This window comes from Ovis canadensis, chromosome 2, assembly GCF_042477335.2.
Source record: "Ovis canadensis isolate MfBH-ARS-UI-01 breed Bighorn chromosome 2, ARS-UI_OviCan_v2, whole genome shotgun sequence".
Taxonomy (NCBI): Eukaryota; Metazoa; Chordata; class Mammalia; order Artiodactyla; family Bovidae; genus Ovis; species Ovis canadensis.
The window spans coordinates 252,743,034-252,761,598 of record NC_091246.1 but is presented as its reverse complement, the minus strand read 5'-3'; the positions used below and the strand labels follow the sequence as shown (position 1 = coordinate 252,761,598).

At 46.8% G+C, this 18,565-nt stretch overlaps 1 protein-coding gene across 3 annotated transcripts in view; it reads right to left on the bottom strand.

Annotated features, from left to right (window-relative positions):
• Positions 1-15,858, bottom strand: part of UBR4 (ubiquitin protein ligase E3 component n-recognin 4) — a 131,301-nt gene extending 115,443 nt beyond the window's left edge. For all 3 annotated transcript variants that reach the window (XM_069579255.1, XM_069579258.1, XM_069579256.1), the window contains exons 1-10: positions 15,619-15,858; positions 8,016-8,113; positions 6,760-6,863; positions 5,890-6,019; positions 5,639-5,778; positions 4,771-4,873; positions 4,517-4,658; positions 4,239-4,363; positions 762-886; positions 96-155 (exon numbers count right to left, since the gene is read on the bottom strand). In XM_069579255.1, the coding sequence (XP_069435356.1) occupies positions 96-155; positions 762-886; positions 4,239-4,363; positions 4,517-4,658; positions 4,771-4,873; positions 5,639-5,778; positions 5,890-6,019; positions 6,760-6,863; positions 8,016-8,113; positions 15,619-15,794 (1,203 nt within the window). In that variant the 5' untranslated portion in view covers positions 15,795-15,858. The remainder of the gene's footprint in view (positions 1-95; positions 156-761; positions 887-4,238; positions 4,364-4,516; positions 4,659-4,770; positions 4,874-5,638; positions 5,779-5,889; positions 6,020-6,759; positions 6,864-8,015; positions 8,114-15,618) is intronic.
• Positions 15,859-18,565: the final 2,707 nt, after the last annotated feature.

Below are 18,565 nucleotides of genomic sequence, written 5' to 3'. Positions count from 1 at the left end.
GTTGAAAAAGGCACAAAATATACACATACAGACAGAGAGGCCACAGGCTACACCTCTTAGAGACTACAGGGAAAGCAGAGGCAGAGACGTCTTACCTCACCACCGGCCCGGCGGGAACTGCTGATTGCCTGTCCAATCATGTCATAGATTTCAAGCTGTCCAAAAGTAAACACACACAGCGATCTGAGCAAGGTGACACAGCTCATTATAAACGCTAACTCCTACCCAAAACAGCCTAGCTTGAAGACTTCAGTACCCTCAAGCCACTTCCAATGGCACGGTTCATCACAATTTCCTTGATCCTCATGTGACGCTGACTCTGTCTTTTCATTCAGCTCACAACACCTTCTCAAACGTGTCCCCTCCACCCCATCTAAAGCAACATACCCAGGACCACGTCCAATCACTTTCTATCACACTTGTTCATCCAATCCACTTGTCTCTTCAGAAACCCTTGTGTCTAACATCTGGCTCCACTGAAGGTGCACTGACCCAATACCGCAAGCCGTTCTATACACTTGCTGACTGAGTGACTCATCTCTCACAAAGTTCACCGCCACCACAAAGTCGCAGCGCTTCCTGCACAGCTAACCAAACTGCCAAACAAGCAAGCAGGGGGCCTTCCTCTCAGGCCGACCACTCAAGGTGGAGGGGTACGGAGAGCACTCTATCCCCTTCCCTCTAGTGAGCAACAAAGCAGAAGCCGCCATATTCCCTCGACTGAATACGCAGGGCTCCCCGTCCCCAGCGGCAGGGCTTACGCATTTCTGGACGATCGTGGCAGCGTCACTCTCGTAGTCTTCCTCTTTGGAGCTCGTGGAGCCTGTCCGCACTTGCTGGGCGCTGCCCACGTGAAGGATGGCCATGCAAGTGGCCACACTCACACCTGAGGAGAGAGACACACACTCCAAGGAGCTGAGGCACAGAGACACAGCCACCCACAAGCAAGTCCCTGATCTGACTGCTGAAATCCCACCAGGGACCAACCAGTGGACATGGGTCTGGGCAAAATCTGGGAGACAGTGAAGGACAGGGAAGCCTGGCGTGCTGCAGCCCGCGGGGTTGCAAAGGGTCAGACACGACTGAGTGACTGAACAACAGCAAAAAGTGTGACTGCATGATCCAACAAGCGCACTCCCAGATATATCTACCCAGACGAGCTGAAACTTCCACCCACACAAACACCTGTACACAAATGTGTATGGTACCTGCAGTCACAACTGTCAACAAATGGGAACAATCAAGATGTCCTCTAATAATCAATGATAAATCAATAAACCAATCAATAAACTGTGGCGTATCCAGATAAGGAATGGCATCACTGACTCAATGGACAAGAGTCTGAGCAAACTCCAAGAGACAGTAAAGGACAGGGAAGCCTGGCGTGCTGCAGTCTGTGGGGTCGCAAAGGGTCGGACGCAACTGAGTGACTGAAAACAGGACAAGTAACAGCTCCCAAGGCACAAAAAGACGAGAGGAAGCCTAACTGCACACAGCAGGCCCTCTACACCTGCAGGTCCTGCATCCGAACATGCGGCTGGTGGAATCTGGGGATGGGCAGTCTGCAGATGCTAAGGCCAACGACAGCACACCATTTTCACACACGGGACTTGAGCATTCATGGATTTTGGTACCAACGGGGAGGTCCTGAAACCCCCTGCCCCACCCGCAAGCAAAAGAAGCCAGTCTGAAAAGGTGATGATTCTGACAACAGGACTCTCTGGGAAAGGGAACTGTGGAGACAGTAAAAGGTCAGCAGCTTCTAGGGGCCGGGGTTGGGGGAGAGGTAGAGGGAGGGACCGCACATGGAACGTCAGGCATCTGGAAGGCATTGAAAAGACCCTGTCTCAACGTCATAAACCACGGAACTGCATGTGGAGAAGGAGCCCAATGTAGTGAACCCCAGACTTCAGTTAGTTACACGGCAGTGCTGGACCATCAGTTACAACAAAGGCAACCTATGAACGCAGTTAACAAGGGAACTGCACACGGGGGTGAGGCAGTGTATGGGGACAGAACTCTGGACTGTTCCAGATGCAGAGTTTGGGAACGCTGCATTTTTCTGCAAACCTAAAGCTGCTTCAAAAATGAAATCTAGGACGTCCCTGGTGGCTCAGTGGTTAAGAATCTGCCTTCCAATGCAGGTTCCTGGGTTCAATCCCTGGTCCAGAAGACCCCACATGCTGCAGAGTAACTAAGCCCGTGCTCCACAGTTACCGGGCGTGTCCTCTAAGAGCCCACGAGCCGCAACTATCGAAGCTGCGCTCCATGAGAGACGCCGGGAGAAGCAGGCTCTCCATACCCAGAGAAAAAGCCTGCACCACAGCAAAGACCCAGCACAGTCAAAAGTAAATAAATAAACAAGTAAGTTTTTAAAACCTGAAATTACTTTCAAAATATATTTTTAAAATTTTACAATGATTAAAAAGAGAATCTCACACTTAGTATTTCTCAAAAACCTCTAGGCCAAATCCCTTTCTTTACTTCAAATCCCAAGTGATCAAATTTCAGTAACAAACCAAATCTGGGGGCTCTTTAAAACAACGAAGAACTTTTTTGGGGCTGTGCCCACAAGGCATGTGGGATCTTAGCTCCCCAACCAAGGACTGAACCAGCACCCGGGCAGTGAAAGCGCGGAGTCTTAACCACGACACCACCAGGGAGTTCCCTTAACAACTAAGAATTTTTAAGGACTCTTAATTCTTATCTACAAAGCACAATGAGATGCACAGGATATTCAAGAAACACCCTGAAAATTGAACTTCATGAGCCCCAAACTTAAAACTGCAAAACTCAGAGCCCGAGAACTGCAAGTAAACACTGGGAATGGGCTTGGAGAGCAAGCCTGCTCCCAGGCAGCCTCAGCGCTCTCCCCCACAGCTCTGCTCTCGTTCAGGCCCTGCGTGTGTCTTCCCCAAACGACCGAAACTTCCTCCCAGCAGATCTCCCAGCCTCCCCGGTCTCCCCAGAGCAGACACCTGTGGACTACTGCTCCAGTGTGCCCTCCAGAGCACAGCTCAGATCATACCACTCTTCAAAATCTGCAACAGCCTCGACTGTCTATAGGATATGGTCCAAATCACTGAGGCTGCATTTTGAAGCCCTCTTTGAGGAGGCTGTACCTTCTTCCCAGCTGTAGAACACCCACTAGTCTCACACACACACACACACACACACACTCTCTCTCTCTCTCTCTCTCTCTCTCTCTCTCTCTCTCTCTCTCTCTGTCTCTGTCTCTCTCTGTCTCTCTCTCTCTCAAAATGTTTCCCCAAATACCAGGATACCTTTGGTCCTGCTTTTTGCCTCTGGCCGAGGGACAGCCAAGCTGAAATCCTACCTGCCCTGCAACATACATCGACAGAACCCCTCTGTGACTACTGCCTTCCCCAGTGAAAGTGCCTTTATCTTTACGTGCCTATTTACACAGAGATGTTTATAATAAAGCCATTCAAAGAATGTGGGGAGATAATTAACCTCAGCAATTTCTTCACGCTCCCAAGGTCAGGTTTCTACGACTATTCAAACCCTCACTCACAGAACCCAGTAAACATCGGAAATTGTTGGGCCTCCCAAGACATACCAGGACTACGGTTTTAAAACCAGGATCAGTGATTTGGGTTAAAAAGTCACTGCAACAATAACTTAAAAAAGCATAAACACCAGCTGTCAGGCCCCACTTCTAAGGCAGCATGATCAACAGGAAGGGAGGGGATTTTGTGGGAGCATGGAGAAAAACACTCATTGTATTTATCAATATAAACAGATACCACCTGTTCCAGGCGGCTTCCTCAAATCTGCCCCACAGCAAAGCGCCATCTCTCCCCTCTCTGCATGCCCATGATGTCCTAGAATCTCTACTGCCTTTAGCATCTCCTGTTCCATATCACACTCTGCGGTGCAATCTGTCCTCCACTGCTCAGGTATAGGCTCCTTGAGAGCAAGGATTACATATTGCTCATCACAATATCCCCAAAGCACTTAGCATTTTGCTTCTCACACAGCAGACACTCACTTACATGTGCACGCACTATGAAATCAAATATCCACATAACACAACAGCAGCAGTTGAGCTTTAAGGGAATTCACAGAACTCCTACTGAGACCTCATTCCACCTAGAGGAGACACTAGATGGCCCTTGGGGAAGGGACTAAGCAAAGGGGGAGAGAGTGCGCAGAAGGACCTCACGGTTGCCAGAAAGTCTGTGCGGCTGAGGAAATGATCGGATGCACCTCCTCACCTGCGTACAGACAGCTAAGGCTGAGCACTGTTACATCCTGCAGACGGGAAGGGCTGAGAGGCTCCAGCACAGGTAGCGAAAGGGTGTCCAAGGCCATGGTTACATCAATCACCAGAGAATGAAAACTGGAACACAACAGAGGATAAACAGAAGTGTCTCTGACTCACTTGCTTCTATAATCTGGTAAAGGAAGCGGGCATGCCATAAAAACAAACCGGTTTCCCCCTTTCGGAGAACAGTTTTAAAGCGTAGAGCACACGCGCCCTGGAGCACCTTACCCATTACGGACAGCAGTGGCATCCGCTACTGTTGCAGGCATGATAAAGAAAGAATTGGCCAACACTGCATCTTGAAACCGATTGATGTAGCGCAAGAAATAGGGCAGGTTCAAACACACACGCAGGAGCTTCTCTGAGCCACCTGAATTAATGAAAAGGCTCAACCTTACAAACAGGTTTCTGCTGCTTGATTCTGTTCCACTTAAGGAATTTTTGAAAGCAGAGAAACTAGCTTTTTGACAACAGAGTCTTACCAAGTTCCTGAAGACTAGCCACATTCTGAGCTATGAACACATTCTTGGTTTTGATAGCAGAAGCTTGATCTGTGGATGACTGCTCATCACTTTCTCCTTCCGCCTGAAGAGAAACAAAGAATGTGAAAGGCCTATGAAGATACTAGCACCTTGGAACTTACCTGGTGGTCCAGTGGTTAAGACTCCACATGCCCAAGGCAAGGGCCCCAAGTTCAATCCCTATTCAGGGAACTAAGATCCCACATGCCATGGGTGATGTGACCAAAAAATAAATTAAAAAACAAGAAGATACTGTCATCTGTTGATTGTCGTCCTCAAGTTCACAGTAGAACCAACTGTACAAACTACAGCTGCTCCGAGGAAACTTGTCAGACTCCCCAGCGGGAGGGTGGGAGGTGGTGGAATATATAGCTTTAAATATATTCTGTAACTAGCACAGAGCGATGCCTTTTCCTGTAGGAGTACAGGCTCTTTGTCTACTTGACTGAGAAATTGTCAGAAGAATGGTCATCAAAATAGTAATCACTGGAGACTTCCCTGGTGGCCCACTGATTAAGATTCCATGCTTCCAATGCAAGGGCATGGGTTCGATCCCTGGCAGGGAACTAAGATTCCACATGCCATGAGGCATGGTCAAAAATATAAATATAAATAAATGTATTATTAAAACAAATAGTAATAACTGTGGACAGAAGGAATTGAGGTGAATGCTACTTATTTTCAGTTAGTATTCTTCAACTTTCTTTCTACCCTTGGCAGGTACATCATTTTATATCACAAATCTAAAATGCATTTGTTAGCTGTTTTTTCTAGTATTATCATCTTAACAAATCCTACAAGATGAGGTCCTTTGACTGAAGTAACTCACCTGAGTCTGTGGACCTACAGGTGATGATGCTACAGTTCTAGGGTTGAAAACTGACGTTAGCTGGTTCAAAAAATTCATCTGGACCTCCTTCTGCTTCAGCTCTGGGCTTACTGGTGAGGCCAGTTCTTTCTGGTCTTCCACTATAAAATACGAAACAAGAGAGCGACGAGGGAGTGTCACTAGCAGACAAAAGAGGAACTAGCTGGCAAGGGGAGTGGCCAGGAAGCCGAGTCTGGCGAAGGCGCGCTCACCATCGGAGAGTGTCCTCACTGTCTGGGGCAGCTTGGCCGACTTCATCATCGCTGTGAACGTGATGATCTCGGTTCTGTCGAGCCGGCTGCAGCCAGTGCACAGGCCCTTGATGAGGAGGATCAAGTGTTTCTGAGAAGAAAGCAGATTCCAGTGCCTGTTAGAGAGGCCGCCTCTGGGTTACATCAAACAGGCCTCTTAGGGGTTCTATTCTTTAAGGACCTCTAGCCGGCACAAAACCAAATTTAGGTTCGAACCAAGAACTGCAAACTCAGGAAGCAGAGGTCACAAGCTGATGATCCTCAGACCACACCTGCTTGCAGGCCTCTTACTGGTCTCACAGTGATGTCGGTGTTGTTTAAATTTGAAGTTATGGCTAACTTTTTAAAACATGGAAGGTTTAACATACCAATCCAGATTTCTTATGTAACTCTTTCAATAATTCACAAGATCAGCTGGAGCCAGTGACTGACCCCTTGATAGCTGGTCACACACCCTCTCAACCAGCATACCTGACTCATTTCCTGCTACCTGCCTGGCCCCCATGGTCATGTATCTCTGCAATCCTGGACAAGATCTCGCAGCCCTCTATGCCAGAGGCTGATAAGCCATGCCCCAGTCAGCCCACTGTTTTTGTGAATGAGTGTGACTGGCCCGCAGCTGCGCGCCCGTTTACGCATTGCCTATGGCTGCTTTCACGCTGCAAAGCCAGAGTTTACTAGAGACCGGATGGCCAGCAAATGATCTCCCGCACAGCCCGTTACAGAGAAAGGCACCAATCCCTGCGCTACGCCATCCCTTCTCCACCATTCCACGGGTCAGTCACAAGCCTACCTCAAAATAAGGGCCAGAAACGGGCCCACCACTCTTACCTGGGACACAGCGCACGCCTCATCTGGATTCTCCAAACGCAGGAGAGAAAATTCAATCAGGACTTTACAGGCTGCCGCCACAGACTGAAGCTGATTCCGGGGAACTGAGAAAGGAATGAGCTTTACTTAACCTCAGGCTGCTATAACACTCTTCAGCCTCACAGTCAAGGTGCCAAGCAAGTTTTGAGCTCCATATGTCCAACATCCCCAGTATCATTCTATCAGAATCGACAATCCATCAGGCAAACAAAGGCATCTTGGCACTGATAATCATCAGTCGCTTCTAGATCAAATTATCCTATATTTACTAGAAATTAAGATAATTATAATAGGAAATACATCACAGGAAGTAACAAGCACTTCAAATATATTAATCCAGTTAATCCTCAAACCAATGCTATGAGATAGATATTGTTAACTTCTCTTTTTAAAAAAAAAAAAGATAAGGAAAGTAAACCATAGAGAGGTTAAATGATTTGCCCAAGTCATGCAGCTAGAATCAAATCCAGATGTCTGGCTCTAAAGCTCATGCTGCTCCCCACTAGAACATACTACCTCTCCTTTCTGTTTCTGCAGTGGGCTTCCCACTCAAAGGTTCTCCAAGCTAAAAGTGACTCTTACACTGGTGGCCAGTGCCTAGAATAAATAGCACTGGACACCGAAAGATTACTCAGCAACCCTCTAACTTCCTTTCATTTTGCTTGCTTAGCAAATTGTTTAAGTAAACAAATAATTCGAATTCTTCAGAACTACATGAATCAGGCTTGGAGGGAAAATGAAAATGCTAGGTATCAGAAATAGTGGAAAGTAAGGGACTGGTTACTTTAGGGGGAGAAAAGCTTAAAAGATGGGGAACTGAAGTTGAAATCCCTTCATATACCAGAGAACACCAAAACCAAATAAAGAAGAGAATGGCTGCTAACCCCAGCTCAGTATCCCCACCTAACCCTCCAATCCCACCCATCCCCCCAAAACTAGCACATTAGTAATTACATGTGTAAAATCGATAAGAAGGCAAGGAAAGTTAACTTAATGGTTATGAAATAGATGTTCAAACCAAACAGTTTTTAAATCCCTTTTGGCTGGCCTCGGTAAAGGAACTTCCAAAGCCTTATCAAACTGACAGTTGTCTCCACTCTTGGGTGAACAGGTTAGAACTAAAATACAGGCGTCATTAACAGCTTGTTCAGACGAGAGGACACACAATTCCCCACTCGCGAGCCCTTACGAGGGAATGGCAAGAGCGGAATACTTACTGAGGCTGCAAACTGTTGTGATGTAGTGCGTGGAAAGTGCAACAAAGGAGGAGTAGAATGGCTCGTACTGCTTCTCGTGGTGCAGGATTTCGGATTCACTGCAACAAAAACCAACATTTATTTACTGCTTACTACAGGCCAGATACTCTACCCCTCTACAGGCATTACCTGACTTAATCTTCGTAGCAATGCTACTTGGTAAGCCCTGTTACCATCCCTGTATTTTAGTTCTAACCTGTTCACCCAAGAGTGGAGACAACTGTCAGTTTGATAAGGCTTTGGAAGTTCCTTTACCGAGGCCAGCCAAAAGGGATTTAAAAACTGTTTGGTTTGAACATCTATTTCATAACCATTAAGTTAACTTTCCTTGCCTTCTTATCGATTTTACACATGTAATTACTAATGTGCTAGTTTTGGGGGGATGGGTGGGATTGGAGGGTTAGGTGGGGATACTGAGCTGGGGTTAGCAGCCATTCTCTTCTTTATTTGGTTTTGGTGTTCTCTGGTATTCAAATTGAGAAAGTGGAGATTAGAGGTACCAGGCTCAGTAAGTGGCAAAGGCTAACAAACAGAAAACACTTTAAAACTCACTTAGAATTTAAGAAATACAAGTAAAAATAAAAAAGGATACCACTGTGTCCTGTACTGATAATTAACAAAGACCAAAAGCTACTAATGCCACAAGCCAGTCAAAAGAGGGTAGAGCAGGGTGCTCAAAACACTGTCAGTGGGAATACAGACTACAGTGACGCCTTCTGAAGACCAAGCCAGGCCAACTTAAAAAGAATAAACATTTCAAGGGAAGAAACCATCTGACGGGTGCTAAAATCCAAAATTCTCCAGGCACTAGAGTCCTCCACCCCACTCCCCACATCCCCAGGATATATAGTTAGATCACGACAAAGTGACCTTTAACCACATCCTTTATCTCTACCAGAAGAAATGGGCTCTTCAGTGAAAATCTGGAGCCCAGTTATGTCTAAAAGCTAGACACATTAATGTCATTCTCTTCACTGCATTAGATGCTAATCGCAACCCATGAAACAAGGCGGCAAAGGAAAACACTAAAATGTATGTTCTTAAATGGAAAAAAGAGAGCAATGTGCTTTAAAAGTTTCCACAGTAAGTTAATTCTCCAACAAGAACTATCAGCCTAGGAAGGGAAGCGTAAACAGAGTCTAGACTCAGCTCACTTGCCAAATCAACATGGGAGCCAAAAAGCAAGCTCCACGTCCTGAAGGTGCTAATGTGAGTGATGAATCACCTCAAACAGCACTTCCCTATTTGGGAATTCATCAAAGATAAATAGGTACTAGCAAAGATCGGCTCCTTATCTTGGAATAACTCCCTCACTAAGAAAAATATTTATGGCACACCTATGATGTGCAAGAATCTCCCTGCCCACCAAGGATCATTTCTCCCGAGTTGTCGGATGGACAAAAGAAAGGAAACAAAGTCCTTAAAACATCAAGCCACACTCAAAGTTCACGGGGCCATCACACTGGTGCCGGTGGGGGGCTGCGGGGGGCGTCCCACCACACCCAGAAGAGAGCTCCCCACCCATGCTTCTACCTCCTAGGAAGAGCTGTTCCTTCACTCCCATCCTGACACCCTGCATTCATAGCTCTAAGGTTCCCCCACCCTGTAATTTGATGAATTTTATGATGTATTCCCCTTTTCTGCTTTACTTCAGCGCTGCTTACTGCCACCCCCGGCCCCCATGTTTCTCAACTGGACAGGTTTACCACGACTAAGAGAATCACCCTTCTCATTCTGATGATAAAACACACCCAAAACACAGGTGTAAACACATTAATCCCATGTTCAATGCTGCCGCATTATGATTAAAACCCTTCTTCCTGCCCTAGATATACACAACTGCCTTATTCCAATCAAGAAACAATAATACCCTCTAGGGAAAGATGGAGGTGGACAACGGGAAAAAAAAGAGCACAGGGGTCTTGAGCTCCACTCGCAATGTGCTTAGGGCTGGAAGGATAAACCTGGGAAAACTCGTTTTTAAAAGACTTAAAGGGGAGAGTAGGCAGGTAGCCATGTGGCGCAAAGGACAACGTCCTATCTTCTGATCCTGAAGAAATGCGTGTGTGTGAGGAACCTAGCCAAGAAGTGTCACCTCCCTTTTTGATCCCACCCTCATTCCCTGAGAGCCTGACAGGCACCAGAGGACGCAAAGAAATGCAAAAATGGAACAGAGAGCAAGACATTAAGAAGAAGGCGAAGAATGCAGAAACTGAAGGCAACTATGACACAAGAAAATCAAGGAGACCCGAAGGTGAAACTATTTCTCCTCCAGGCAGTCAAGCTACTTTCCTTAAACATGTGCCTTGCCTAACAAACTGCAACAAGTACCACAGAGCCTGAAAACTGCTGAAAGGACAAGGAATCTGAATCAATTATATTCCATTTTAAAATAAAATTACATACCAATTAAAAATAAATGCAATGCAGAGTACAAAGGAAAACAGCAGTTAAGCAGCCAGGCCAGAAAAACCCAATTTGACATGTAAGTGAAAAAGAACTAGCCAGGGTCCTATCCGAGTGTCTCCAGGAAGGGTGAAAAGTGTGTGGGCAAAATAAAGACTGCGGGCTCACTGGCCCATCTCCCTCTTGCTGCTTCGTCACTAAGCTGTGTCTGACTCTGTGACCCCACGGACTGCAGCCTGTCAGGCTCCTCTGGGATTTTCCCAGGCAAGAATATTAGAATGGGTTGCCACTTCCTTCCCAGGGGGTCTTCCCAACCCAGGAATCAGTCCCACGTCTCCTGCACTGGCAGGCGGATTCTTTACCACTGAACCACTACTAGTTATATCTTTGCCGTCAACTGGGGAAACTCAGAGCCCTTTCCCCTCGCCAGAATCACCAAATCCCAAGTATGGAATCCACTGGGTGTGTTTCAAGAAACACTTATAAACAAGCACAAAAAATTAATGAGGTACAGAAAACATTTTTTTAATGTCTGTTTAATGAACATCCACTGTGCCTCACAGAGTGCTTACTACATGTTAGTAAACAAGTGATAATGTTCACATACATCTCTCACACTCTCAACATACCTGTAGGGAATGTGATATTGAGACATGGAAACATTACCTAATCTCACAACTAACTATAGGCTTCTCCCTCGGGAGCTGGCTTTTCTTTTGTAGGTCAATCACAAACTCAGCTGCTGATGGCACCAATGTACCCCTTTCTCCCTCTCAGGATTTTCAGAAAATGACTGTGCATTATCTAATGGGGACATCACTAGCAGCTTCTGCCTTCCCAAGGAGGTCTCTGTGGTCTAAGTTTCATCAAACAGCTGGGAGGCAGAGACTCGAGGAGGCTTATCAGTAAGACAGGCAGGACAGCCTAGGAAGGACTGGCTCAGGGGAGTGAGTAAACGTCGCTAATTCATGTCCGACTCTTTGCATCCCCATGGACTATACAGTCCATGGAATTCTCCAGGCCAGAATACCGCAGTGGGTAGCCTTTCCCTTCTCCGGGGGATTTCCCAACCCTGGGATCAAACCCATGCCTCCCGCATTGCAGGCAGATTCTTTACCAGCTGAGCCACAAGGGAAGCACAAGGGCAAGGGACTTGTTTTTTTAAATCTACAAAGACTCATAGAATTATTCATTGACAACCATGCTCACCAGCATATCCTGCACAGAGTCACCAGCATATCCTGCACAGAGTTAAGAAAGGAATTCTGTGTTTGATAGCACATACAGTTACATTCAACAATTACACTAATTAAGCCTACACACAGTATGTGTGCCATTAAACTAGTTTTAGCTTCATTTCTGTTCTAGAAAAGTACAGGTATTTAAAAGATTTTTAATCTTTACTACTAAAAGACATGCTATCAACAGCAGCAGAAATGAAGTCCGCTTTAAGTAAACTCAGATTTTCTTTTTCTTAAAAAAAAAATCACTTTCGAGAGTTGTTCAGTCGCTCAGTTATGTCCGACTCTTTGTGACCCCATGGACTGCAGCACACCAGGCTTCCCTGTCCATCACCATCTCCCAGAGTTTGCTCAAACTCATGTCCATCGAGTCGGTGATGCCATCCAACCATCTCATCCTCTGTCACCCCCTGCTCCTCCTGCCTTCAGTCTTTTCCAGCTTCGGGGTCTTTTCTAATGAGTCAGCTCTTTGCATCAGGTGGCCAAAGTATTAGAGCTTCAGCTTCAGCATCAGACCTTCCAATGAATATTCAGGATTGATTTCCTTTAGGATTGACTGGTTTGATCTCCTTGGAGTCCAAGACTCTGAAGAGTCTTCTCCAACACCACAGTTCAAAAGAATCAACTCTTTGGTGCTTGGTTTTCTTTATGGTCCAACTCTCACATCCATGCATGACTACTGGAAAAACCATAGCTTTGACTAGACAGACCTTTGTTGGCAAAGAAATGTCTCAGCTTTTTAATACACTATCTAGGTTTGTCATTGCTTTTCTTCCAAGGAGCAAGCTCCTTTAATTTTATGGCTGCAGTTACCATCTGCAGTGATTTTGGAGCCCAAGAAAATAAAGTCTGTCACTATTTCCATTGTTTCCCCATCGATTTGCAATGAACTGATGCCTCCCAATTTATCCATGCTAATCCCTCCTTTGTTTCAGTTTGGTTACAAAGTCAAACTTAACAAACAGGGTTCAGGGAATTCCCTGGAGGTCCAGTGGTTAGGACTCTGATTTCACCGCCAAGGACCCAGGTTCACTCGTGCAGTGCAGCCAAAACAACAAAAACGAAACAGGGTCTGGGCCTCAGAATCATTTCATCTACCTTCTCTTCAAACCAAAGGTCAATTCCAACTATAAAGGTATGAAAAGACAGAGACAGAAAGTAGAATGGCAGAGAACTGAGGAATCTCAAAGCAGGAGTCATCATCCCAAAAAGCTAAAAAAGGGAGGACTTCAGTGAATGAGCAAGCCACCAGGTAGGAACGAAGAGCTGACGTGATGGAGCCAGGACATCAAACGGGGGCGGGGGGGGGGTTGTGTGGAGAGAGAAGCAGAGAGTAGCAGGCTGTAACAGAAAACAGAAGGTCCCTGGAGGCAACGAAGACAAACATGGAGGCCTAACACCAGGAAGGAACACAGGACTGTGGGGAGCAGGGGCCACAGCTGAGAAAGCGAAGCAATAGACGGGCGCCGGAACCTCCAGCCAGCCACAGAGAGAAGGGTCCCACGGCGCCTGTGCAGGGCTGGCTCTGACCCGGTCCGACACTCAGTAGCCATACCTTGGCAGTCAAGAAATAATTCCACAATTCTCTTTTTTTTTGGAAAGGCAAATAAAACCTTTGAGAAACAGGATATTGATAGCAGGGTATTAATTTTTATGCTCTTAACCAGGGGCTGGCAAACTATGACCCGCAGGTCAAATCTAGCCAGTCATCCCGCTTTGTACAGGCCATATTTAAGAATAGTTTTTACATGTGTCTTTATGGCTGGGGGGAAAAAAAAAAAATCAAAAGAATATTTTGTGATATGTAAATGTCATATGATATTCACATGTGAGCTCATAAATAAAACTTTGGACACAGCCACGCCCATTTATTTATATAATGCATATGGCAGCTTTCGCCACACAATGGTTGAGTGGACTAGTGCATACATCCCTCTTATGGCCCACAAATTAAACTTACTCTGACTCTTTACAGAAAAAGTGTGCTGACCTCTGCTCTATACCAAACTGAGCACTTGATACGTTTAGGTTGTGTTTAACCGTAAAGAACTTGTAAGCCAGATATTTCTTCTGGAAAGTACAGAACCATGTGACAGCAAACCAATAAACTCTTCCATGTGCAAGAGTCTGAAAAGATTTTATGGAGGGAGGGAGGGAAAGAGAGAGAGAGAATAACTGCTTTCTGTGGAAAAATGACCTCTCAGACAATAAGTGCAATCTTAAGATCATATTGCTCTCAGAGAGCCTGAAGAGGACACACTGCTGTGTTCCAAAGCTGACCAAGCCACAAAAACCAGCACAGAGACTTCAAGGGTCTCGCCTTCTAATAAAAAGACGTGCTGCTCAACAGCAATCAGTTTGGACTTCTCTTCTAAACCATGAAAAGAGGTCTCATTAGCATCTACAAACACAGGCAACTCTTGATTATCTTAGCTATACAGAGTGCAAGAGAGGCCCCTATCACTTATTTGGCAAAATTCAAACATACCTTAATGTATTTCGTTTTGGCTTCTTCTACAGGTGGAAGGGAGCTGCTTAACTATTAGTTTAAAAGACACAGGCCCCACATACTGGATGTATGGGAGTGTGTCAACAAATGACTTTATAACTTACAGCTTATGTCCATAAAAACATAAAAGTGCTCTAAAAAGAGTGGAACACTGTCCATTCTAAGTAACCTGAGAAGTATAATTTGTGAAAATACCATTAATCCAACTGTTGAAAACAGTTACATAAAGAGGCTAGATAATTTGAGAGCAGTATCTTTGATATCTGTTTACATCTTCTGAACCTTCTTGGCTTAATAATTAGACAGGAAAATCCATCTGAAAGGTAACTTTAAAGTTACTCAACCAAACCATTATTTTAATCTAATTTATTTTTTAAACGCATCCAAAGTAGCACAAAGGTAACAATAAACTCTGCAACAGACCATCTGTCAAATCATGGGCCTCCCTTGAGAAATAAATAGCAATCTCTAACCTTCTGGATAACATATAGGTAATACTCTTGTTGGCAGGAAGCTAAAATGAGCCAGTAAGCAACTGCAGAAAGTTGCTGAAGTCATTTGGCTAGAAAAATGAAAGTGAGACTGGCTTTAAAGGCAGGTCTACCACTAAACTAACGAGAGACCGCTATGAGCAAGGTTAAGAAAGGAAAAGCCAGGCACTCTGGTTATTCCTGCCCTTGTATGACACAACTCGCATAATCTAAGAAGCTCAAAAGGGCAAAATCATGTTAACAGCAAACCAATCAATAGTGCTGATGGTAAGAGCCTGAACATCCTGTAGTTGAGAGACACAGTATGCGGTGTCAGGGAGGAAATGACCTCTGAGAATAACACTAACATAGTTTTAATCAAAGACCGTTACAGTAGTAATATACCATAAATGCAACCTGGAAAAAAAAAAAAAGAGTCATCAATACCTAGAGCACAAACAGCACGTGCCCCGAGCGATTGCTGCAGCACGGAGACCGTTACTAAATTGTGTGGTAGGTCCCAGATTTAAACCCCGCGGCTCCGCTCCAGCCCAGGCCAGGGGGATGAGCGCGGACGAGAAATGCAAACTCATCGGAGCTTTGACCTTAATAGAGGGGGCAGCCCCGAAGGCAGACCCCTCACAGGGCGACGCGTCCAGCAAAATTACTCCCAGCCCGGCCGGCCGCGCCCTCCCGAGAAGTCGTCCTCAGAAGTTTTGCTCTGGGGGGAAACTGAGGTACGGAGTACTCGCCCGGGCTGGCGGAAGGAATGCCAGACAAGCCTTCGACTGGCGGGGCCGGGGAGCCCCGAAGTCGGGGCCGCGGCCGGGGCGTCCCGGAGCCGCAGGAGACAGTCGGGAAGCGGGGGGCCCGCACCCTCCAGCACGACCTCCCATCCCCCTCCCGGCACCCGCCCCGCCGGCGCCGCCGCCCGGTACCTCTCGATGACTGAGGCCACCAGCTGCGGCAACTCCTTCATCTCGAAGGCGGAATAGGACGCGGACAGCAAGGGCCGCACCGCCACCTCCCAGCCCGGGGTCGTGTCTCCCGCCGGGGCTGGGGCCCCAGCCGCCGGCGCCACAGCCGCCGCCTCTTCGCCGCCGCTCGTCGCCATCTTCCGTCGTACTCCTGCGGCTCCCTCCGGGGGCTTGCCACCGGCTCAGCGCCGCCTCCCGGGAGGGGGCGGAAGTGACGTGAACGGCGGCGTCAGACGGCGCGACGCGGTCGCCGGCCAAAATACGCAACGCGGGAGGCCGGCTTCCCTCCGTTCTCGCAAGGGAAGCGTGGCGCGGCCTGGAGGCCGCGGGGCGGGGCAGGGGGCGGGGCAGGTCGCAGAGAAGGGCGCGGGGTCGAGGGGCTGCGCATGGGCAGCACGCAGCGCTCCGGAAGGCGGCGGCAATGTTAAGCTCTGGGCCTGCGCGCTGGAAGCCCTGCCTGAAGCAGGGGACTGCGTGGTTTCGGTGGGCACCCCAGGGAGGTGAGTTTGGAGCATGGTTATCAGTTGGCTAGACCGAGGCTTCGAAGTAGACCTGCATTCGGCGAATATGACGGCCCCGGCTCGAGACAGCCAAGAAGAAGAGGACGTCGTAGCCTAATAACGCTCACCGGCTTCACCTCCGCGATGGCCCCCAGTAGTTGCAGCACGGCGCGGCACAGCTCGGCTAGCCCTTTCTCCTCGCATCGCCTCCTGGTGTCGTTGCAGTCACCAGGCCTCACTGCTTTTCGCACTGAACCCTCTTCCGTGTTTTGATTGCCCTCATTAGTAAGATTGCCAGCTCGCCTTTGCATCACTCTTTGTGACTTGCCGTGTAAGGCCCCATTCCCCACCTTTTTCTACCAGCAAAGCAAGACTATAAACTTTTCCCTATCATAATTTTCTTTTTTCTAGTTGTGGCCTTTTCTTCTTCACCTAGACAAGTTCCTTTAGCTTTTGCGGTAAAGCTGGTTTCGAGCCTATTGCTCGGCCGTGTCCACCTCTTTGCGACCCCATGCGCTGCAGCCCACTAGGCTCCTCCTTGGGATTTTCCAGGCAAGCGTACTGGAGTGGGTTGCCATTCCTTTCTCCAGGGGATCTTCCCCACCCACGGATCGCACCCAGGTCTCCCGCATTGCAGGCAGACTCTTTACCATCTGAGCCACCAGAGAAGCCCTCTGATAACCTACTGCCTTCCAGTATATAGGATATCATATATGCATTACCAAAACAACATTTTCCTTTTAAACCTTCAGATAGCTGTGATGAAAAATAAAAATTTCTGTTCCTCAGAATTTCTCTGTAAAACAGGATGTATCTTATGCGTATCTGTGTGTCTTATAGAACAGTAATGATGTTGGATGAGTTTCCTTGTTTGCGCAGTGGAGATGATGCAGGGCCCTACCAAATTCACTGTGTACTATGCCTCACTCAGTCGTGTCCAACTCTTTGCGACCCCGTGGACTGTAGCCCACCAGGCTCCTCTGTCCATGGGATTCTCCAGGCAAGAATACTGGAGGGGTTTGCCATTTCCTTCTCCAGGGGATCTTCCCAACCCAGTGATGGAACCCAGGTCTCCGACATTGCAGGCAGACGCTTTAACCTCACTAGGCTGTTGCCAACATCGAGGAGATGGTTTATGCACACGGTTTTAGAGATAAATAAACCACTATGCAAAATGCCCTTATGCTAATAGCAGCTACTAGGGATTACATTAGATCCCTTTGGGTACAGAACTTCCTCTACTGTAGCTGGTTTGGTGGTGCTGAATTCTTTTTGCTTATCTGTAAGGTTTTTTTATTTCTCTATTAAATCTGAGTAAGAGTCTTCTGGATAGAGTATGCTTTGCTGTATGTTTTTCTCCTTTAAGTATTGTGCCACTCTTTTCCTGACCTGCAGTTTCTGCTGTAAAATCAGCTGATAGCCTTATGGGAGTTCCTTTGTATATTATTTGTTGCTTTTAATATTCTCAATCTTCAATTTTTGTCCTTTGGGTTACATTGTATCTTGGTGGATATCTCTGTGGGTTAATCTCCTGGACAGCACTTCCGAACTTCTGTGACTGTTTCCTTTCCCAGGTTAGGGAACTTTTCAGCTATTACCTCTTCAAATATTTTTCTCAGGTCCTTTCTCTCTTCTTCTGGGACTCCTATAATGTGAATATTTTTGCAACAACATGGATGGACCAAGAGATGATCATACTAAGTGAAGTAAGAAAAAGCCAAATACCATATGATATCACTTACATGGGGAATCTAAAATATGACGCACAGGCTTCCCTGGCGGCCCATTGGTTAAGACTGTGCTCCCAATGCAAGGCGGTGGGGGGCTTGATCCTTGGTTGGAGAACTAAGATCCCACATAACACTCAGAACAGCCAAAAATAAATAAATAATCAGTTCAGTCGATCAGTTGTGTCCAGCTCTTTGCTACCCCGTGGACTGCATCACGCCAGGCTTCCCTGTCCATCACCAACTCCTGGAGCTTCCTCAAACTCATGTCCATCTAGTTGATGATGCCATCCAACCATCTCATCCTCTGTCATCCCCTTCTCCTCCTGCCTTCAATCCTGCCCAGCATCAGTGTCTTTTCCAGTGAGTCAATGCTTCACATCAGGTGGCCAAAGTATTGGAGTTTAAGCTTCAGCATCAGTCCTTGCAATGAAGATTCAGGATTGCTTTCCTTTAGGATGGACTGGTTGGATCTCCTTGCAGTCTAGGGGACTCCCAAGAGTCTTCAACACAGTGTTCAAAAGCATCAGTTCTTCAGCACTCAGCTTTCTTTATGGTCCAATTCTCACATCCATACATAACTACTGGAAAAAACCATAGCTTTGAGTAGACAGACCTTTGTTGGCAAAGTAGTGTCTCAGCTTTTTAATATTCTGTCTAGATTGGTCATAGCATTTCTTC